This window comes from Microtus ochrogaster, linkage group LG2, assembly GCF_000317375.1.
Source record: "Microtus ochrogaster isolate Prairie Vole_2 linkage group LG2, MicOch1.0, whole genome shotgun sequence".
In the NCBI taxonomy this organism is placed as follows: domain Eukaryota; kingdom Metazoa; phylum Chordata; class Mammalia; order Rodentia; family Cricetidae; genus Microtus; species Microtus ochrogaster.
The window spans coordinates 21,799,731-21,805,596 of NC_022028.1; the positions used below are offsets into that span (position 1 = coordinate 21,799,731).

The window sequence follows — 5,866 nt, forward strand, 5'->3', positions numbered from 1 at the left end:
ACACACACACACACACACACACACACACACACACACACGGCTTGCCATGGGCTTTTGAAACCTCAAAGTCTACTCCCAGGGACATAGTTCCTCCAACAAGGCTGCACCTCGTAATCCTCTAATCCTTACAAAGAGCTCCACTCCCTGGTGACGAAGCATTCAAATATATGAACCTATAGGTCCATTTTATTGAAACCATCACACATGGAAAACATAATATCGTAAAGACAGCATCTGAGACCTCATGGTGTAGATGAATTCGGCCCTCCCAAAGGCCAATAAAACCTGAGCCAGACAACAGCACTGATGGCCATTCTCCTTCCCCCAGTGAGAGGAAGATGAAAAATTTCATGTGGCCATAGTCTCCTCTCTAAAGGCAATTTTCAGTTAAGTCTGCGGTTTTTGTGTAGCTATTTCCACACGAGATATGGTCCTAGGAACCTGGCTGATAACTGGGCTGTTTGATGACCTCTGTGTCCTAGAAGCCCAGCAGCGCTGATTGGCTACTTCTAGAATTAATGAGTGGCTGTGGCCATAAGAAGAGGAAGTGGCACAAATTGCTGGCTGAAATTCTGCCCATACCCATAAGAGGCCCAACTCCTACCTGTGCTCAGGTGTGAGCACCGCCTCTCTGTAGTCTTCATCACCTTCAGAGGAGTCAAGCTTGGAATGGTCCTGCCGCAGTAGCTGCTCCCACTTCTGCTCCATGGCCTGTTCTCTTTGGGGGTGGAAATGAGAGCCTGAGCCTGTCATCAGCACTGCTACCCTCTCTGTACCCATCTCCACAGGCTGCAGGGATTCTCCCCATCCTCTAGAACACAGCAGGCCTAGGAAGTGCCAGGCTACTTTCCTGGTATCTACTATCTACTTCCTGAGGGGTGGAGTTCTGTGTCTCTAGTGGGCAAGGCTGAAAGAAGGCAGCTTTGGCTGCACAGCGTTCAGCGCGTTTTCATTTGTGATCTTGTTTGAACATATCAGGGCTCAACCACATGATGAGAGGACGCTTGTACCCCATGGTCCTCGGCAGTCCAGAGCCTTCCCTCCCATTATCATGGACCCTTGGGAAGAACAATTCTTTCATTTCCTGTCAAGGTCCTAAAAGCAGCCTTATACCTGATCATTTCTAGCCCGTGTGACTGGTTCTCTCATGTCACATGTCTAACTCTTCAATCCTCAACCAACCTAGAACCTAGCAGGTGGGGACATAAGACCCATCAGAAGCTTGGAGCCCTCCGCAGGCCCTCGCTCTTTCAGCTCTGCTGCATTCTCACCATCACGCCCACTCCTCCAGGTCAGTCTGTGCATGCACAACAACACACTCTGGCCCCTTAGGACGCTTCCGTGATTCATCGGGTGTTTGGGTCCAACCAGTTTATCACATCACTGCTTTGTCTCCTACCACATCCCTCTTACCTGTCAGCACCCGGAGTTCCTGTCACAGCCTCCCAGGAGCAGCATGGCCTGTCCTATCTGCCTTTACAAGACATCACCCCTCCCCCTGCAAGGATCAAGGACCAGCCTGCTATTTGGGGCCCTTTCTTAGCAACTTGACAATATGGAAAATACCAGATTCAAGATATGTCCCGGTGAGGATAGTGGCACCATTAACTCCTACATCAAGTCTACATCTCAAGCAACAACGACAACCAAACAATAGTCCTGAGATATTAAAAAACAAAACCACGGAGGAAGGAGACAGATTGATTCTGAGAGCAGACAGAATGGATAAAACTAGGGAAAACAACTGTCCATCCCATGAGTATCCCTAACTCTACTTTGGGCAAGCATGCAGGGCTGTGAGTTCTGACCAAAGATCCTGTGCAGACAGGCAGGGATGCTTCCAGCAGCAGTTAGGAGGCAGGAGCTCAATGTGCCTGTGCCTGTGCCTGTGCACAGACCTGCACTTAGTCTATGTGCACACATGCACACAGGAAGGACGGGGAGGAAAGAATTAGGTCATGAGAATAATGAACAATCATCTGCTTACACTCCACCAAATGGCAGGTCAGCCAGCAGGCCCACACAGGAGCAGCTGTTCCTGGCCACTTCACAGCATGAGGAGTCGGCTGGGCACAGGAGGAGTCTGCAGTCCCACTCCAAATGGCCCCTCCTCCTTCCTGAGAGTCACACCAAAAGAGACTGACAGGTGCTGGTCGCTGACACCAGCTATACCCCCTAAGAGACTTCGACTTCTGACCAACTTTTGCCTTCAGAAACTGCAGAGGGGAACAGTTCTCTGAGCAGTGGTGGTGCTGTGTGACAGGAAGAAGGCCAGTGTGATCAGATAACGTGAGAAGGAAAGGAGGCCAAAGGTGCTGATACAGCACATGACAGAGGCCAGACTCAGGCCGAACCACAGCTGTCTTCTTTTCAATGGCCATCTGACAGGACACCCTTGTGCCATGAACTGGGTAAGGGAGGAGGCTGGGAGCAAGAGGGACCTGGGATGAGGGCTTTGATCCTCATATAGATGGAGGCACCCGGCCCTGGACCTGACTGTGAGCTATGTTTCTTCCTAGTCAGAACACACAGGGTAGGCCATGCCTGCCAGGAAGGCTGCCCCACATCCCCACAGGGAGCTGCCCTGAGCCCTCAGTCTACATTTGTGTCATTGCATGCTCACCTCTTCTCTCGCAGTAAGTAGTCTAGGTTGTTGACATAGCACTCCGAGCCCCCAGAGGAAATCTGGAAAGACAGGACACAGGCATGGGGAGGATTTGGCATGAATGTATTCTGCTCGCTTTTCTGAACTGATGATATGGTCACATGAGTTTTTAAAAATTCAAAATAATGAAGGGTCTCTCCCAGTGCCTGGCTACAGGCAACCCCAGGTGAATGCGCTTGTGGGCTTTCAGGTGTTGCTATACCAGGACAAGCAAGCAGTAATTTCATCAACCCCTGTAATTCAAACAGAATATGCCACACGCCTCATCCTGCACTGTGCTCTTTCCAATCAGAAATACATGTTGAGTGTCATTTCATATCATTGCCAAAGAGATTGTGTATGTGTGTACATGTGTAGGTATTTGTGTGTATGTGTATATATGCATATGTACATGTGTGCGTATGTGTGTGCATTGGTTTGCAAATGTATGTGTGTGCATGTGTGTATATATGTGTGTACAGGTTTGCATATGTACGCATGTGCATGTGTGTATACGTATATATGTGTGTGTGTGCATGTGTATGTATCTGTGTGTGCATGTTATATGTTCAATTGACATTGCCAGGTTGTTCTTATACATGACTAGAACACAATTCATTAGTTCTCCAGTGGCAGGCGTTTAGGCTACTGACAATCTTAGGCTACTGTATATAATTGAAACACTATGCTTGGAATAAATTTCCTAAGTCCATGGGCCCTTAAGCGTCCCCCACTGTGCTTCCCACAGGACCTCCCTGAGTCTCCATTTAGGATCTCTATTACTGCATTCCAGTCAGTCTTTGTGTGTACCAAGCCCAGATCCTGGCCCTGAGGTCCTTCGTTGCTGCAAGATCGGCCCCTAACCTTAGACATAAATGCCATGGGGGCCCCCATGCAGAAATGGCATTGAATCTGGTGCTACCCCCGGATTTCATCAGGAAGACTTAGGAGTAGAAACACGGGCAGGAGTGGAGCCTGGCTTGAGGCCTGCACTCTCAGCTCTGAGGGCCCTTGGGCTGGGGAGAGGTTAGATATATAATCAAGCAAGAGTTGGGCAGGGGGCTAAGTGCACAAGGAGAGTTGGGGTACGGCTATGGGAAGGGGTGGCCAGAAAGGGTGGGCTTGTGGGCAACTAAGAGGGGTCACTAAAAAGAGGCCAATGATCTAATCTACATGGGAAGTAAAAAAAGACAAGATCTCCTGAGTAAATTGGGAGCATGGAGACCTTGGGAAGGATTGAAGAGGGGAGGGGAGAGCCAGGGAGGGGAGCAGAGAAAAATGTAGAGCTTAATAAAAATTTTAAAAAAAGAGGCCAATGAGGTAAAGTCAAGGTGGCAGGGGCGGGGAGAGGCTTACTTACCTCTGGAGTCACAGCCTGTTGACTCGGACCTGCCATGCTCCAGAACAGTTCCTCCAGTGAGGCCAGCCCTACCTTCTGGTCTGGGGGCTTCTCCAAGTCCTTATGTGGTCTCCTGTGAAGCTGAAGTACCTTCTTGTTCTTGTTCAGGAACTCTATAGGTGGTGGGCTCCAATCAGTGGGGAAAGAGTCTCGAGGCATCTGCATCTTGGGCTTCTTCAATGGTCTGGGAGGAAGAGCCACCGTGGAGCTGCAGAGCAGTTGCACTGAGCAGAGAAGAGCGTGGTCCTGAGTTAGGAAAAGGACAGGCAGGCACAACAGTGGCTTGAACCCCTGTGGATATGAACGAGTACTATGGTGTCCCCATCCACCCCATCAGTGTCCCAGACATTAAATCACACTGGGTACAGAGAGGGATGATTTGGAATTGCTATGTATTGATTGTAAGGGTAATAATTCCTCCATCATGATGCCTTTGGCCCTGCCCTCATCATGTTTCTACCTGAGCAGGTAATGCCTACCTCCTCAACAAGGAAGGCAAGCAAAGTCTTCTGGTCCTGGGCATCTGAAAACTTTGGGATGCTCTGTCCTCAACGGAACTCCTTGACAGGTGAGGTGACCTCCAAAAGAAACCTAAAGACTAAATCCTTGTGTTTCCCAGAAGGAAGGGCCTGGTTCCCAGGAGAAATTCCTTCTCCAGGGCTGTTACAAGGAGTAAGCATTGTGCCTGAGAGATAAGCTGTATTCTAAGATGATATCATGGCCCACATCATCCGGTGTGAATTTAGGAACTCCTATTCCAATTGGTACCATCCTGTTTGTTACAAGAGGTGGGACTGGGTGACAACTTTCTGGATAAAGTACCACATACCAAAATTAAATCAAGACCAGATAAAAATTTAATAGATCTACAACCCATAAGAAAATAGAAACAGTCATCAAAAGCCTCCCATTCAATAAAAGCCCAGGACCAGGTGGTGTCAGTGCAGGATTCTACCAGAATTTCAAAGAAGCGATAATACAGATACTCCTCAAATTGTTTCACACAATAGAAACAGAAGGAACACTGCGAAACTCTTTTTAAGAGGCTACAGTTACCCTGATACTAAAACTACACAAAGACTCAACAAAACAAGAGAATTACAGACCAATCTCCTTCTTGAATATTGATGTAAAAATACTCAATAATACTGGCAAACCTAATCAAAGAATACATCAGAACCATCATCCACCATGATCAAGAAGGCTTCATCCCAAAGATGCAGGGATGGTTCAACATATGAAAATCCATCAATGTAATCAATCTATCATATAAATAAGCTGAAAGAAAAAAAAACAAGATAATCTCATTCGGTATTGAAGAAACCGTCGACAAAATCCAACACCCCTTCATGAAAAAGGTTTTGGAGAGGTCCATGAAACAAGGAACATTTCAAAACATAATAAAGGCAATAAACAGCAAGCCAACAGCCGGCATCAAACTAAATGGAGAGAAACACAAAGCGACTCCACTAAAATTAGGAACAAGACAAGGTTGTTCACTTCTCTCCATATCTATTCAATATAGTTCTTGAGGTCCTTGGTAGAGCAATATGACAATAAAAGGAGATCAAAGGGATACAAATTGGAAAGGAAAAAGTCAAACTTTCACCATTTGCTGATGATATGATAGTAAATATTAAGTGACCCCAAAAATTCTACCAGGGAACCCATACAGCTGATAAACACCTTCAGTAATGTGGCGCGATACAAGATCAACTAAAAATAAAATCAGTAAACCTCCTATATACAAATGATAAAAGGGCTGAGAAAAAAATCAGAAACATCACCTTTCACGATGGCTACAGACAACATAAAATATCTTG

At 47.0% G+C, this 5,866-nt stretch overlaps 1 protein-coding gene across 1 annotated transcript in view; it reads right to left on the reverse strand.

Annotated features, from left to right (window-relative positions):
* Window positions 1-4,262, reverse strand: part of Fam178b (family with sequence similarity 178 member B) — a 97,311-nt gene extending 93,049 nt beyond the window's left edge. Inside the window, exons 1-3 of the mRNA XM_026785778.1 lie at window positions 4,005-4,262; window positions 2,624-2,685; window positions 605-718 (exon numbers count right to left, since the gene is read on the reverse strand). Coding sequence (XP_026641579.1) covers window positions 605-718; window positions 2,624-2,685; window positions 4,005-4,208 — 380 coding nt within the window. The 5' untranslated portion in view covers window positions 4,209-4,262. The remainder of the gene's footprint in view (window positions 1-604; window positions 719-2,623; window positions 2,686-4,004) is intronic.
* Window positions 4,263-5,866: the final 1,604 nt, after the last annotated feature.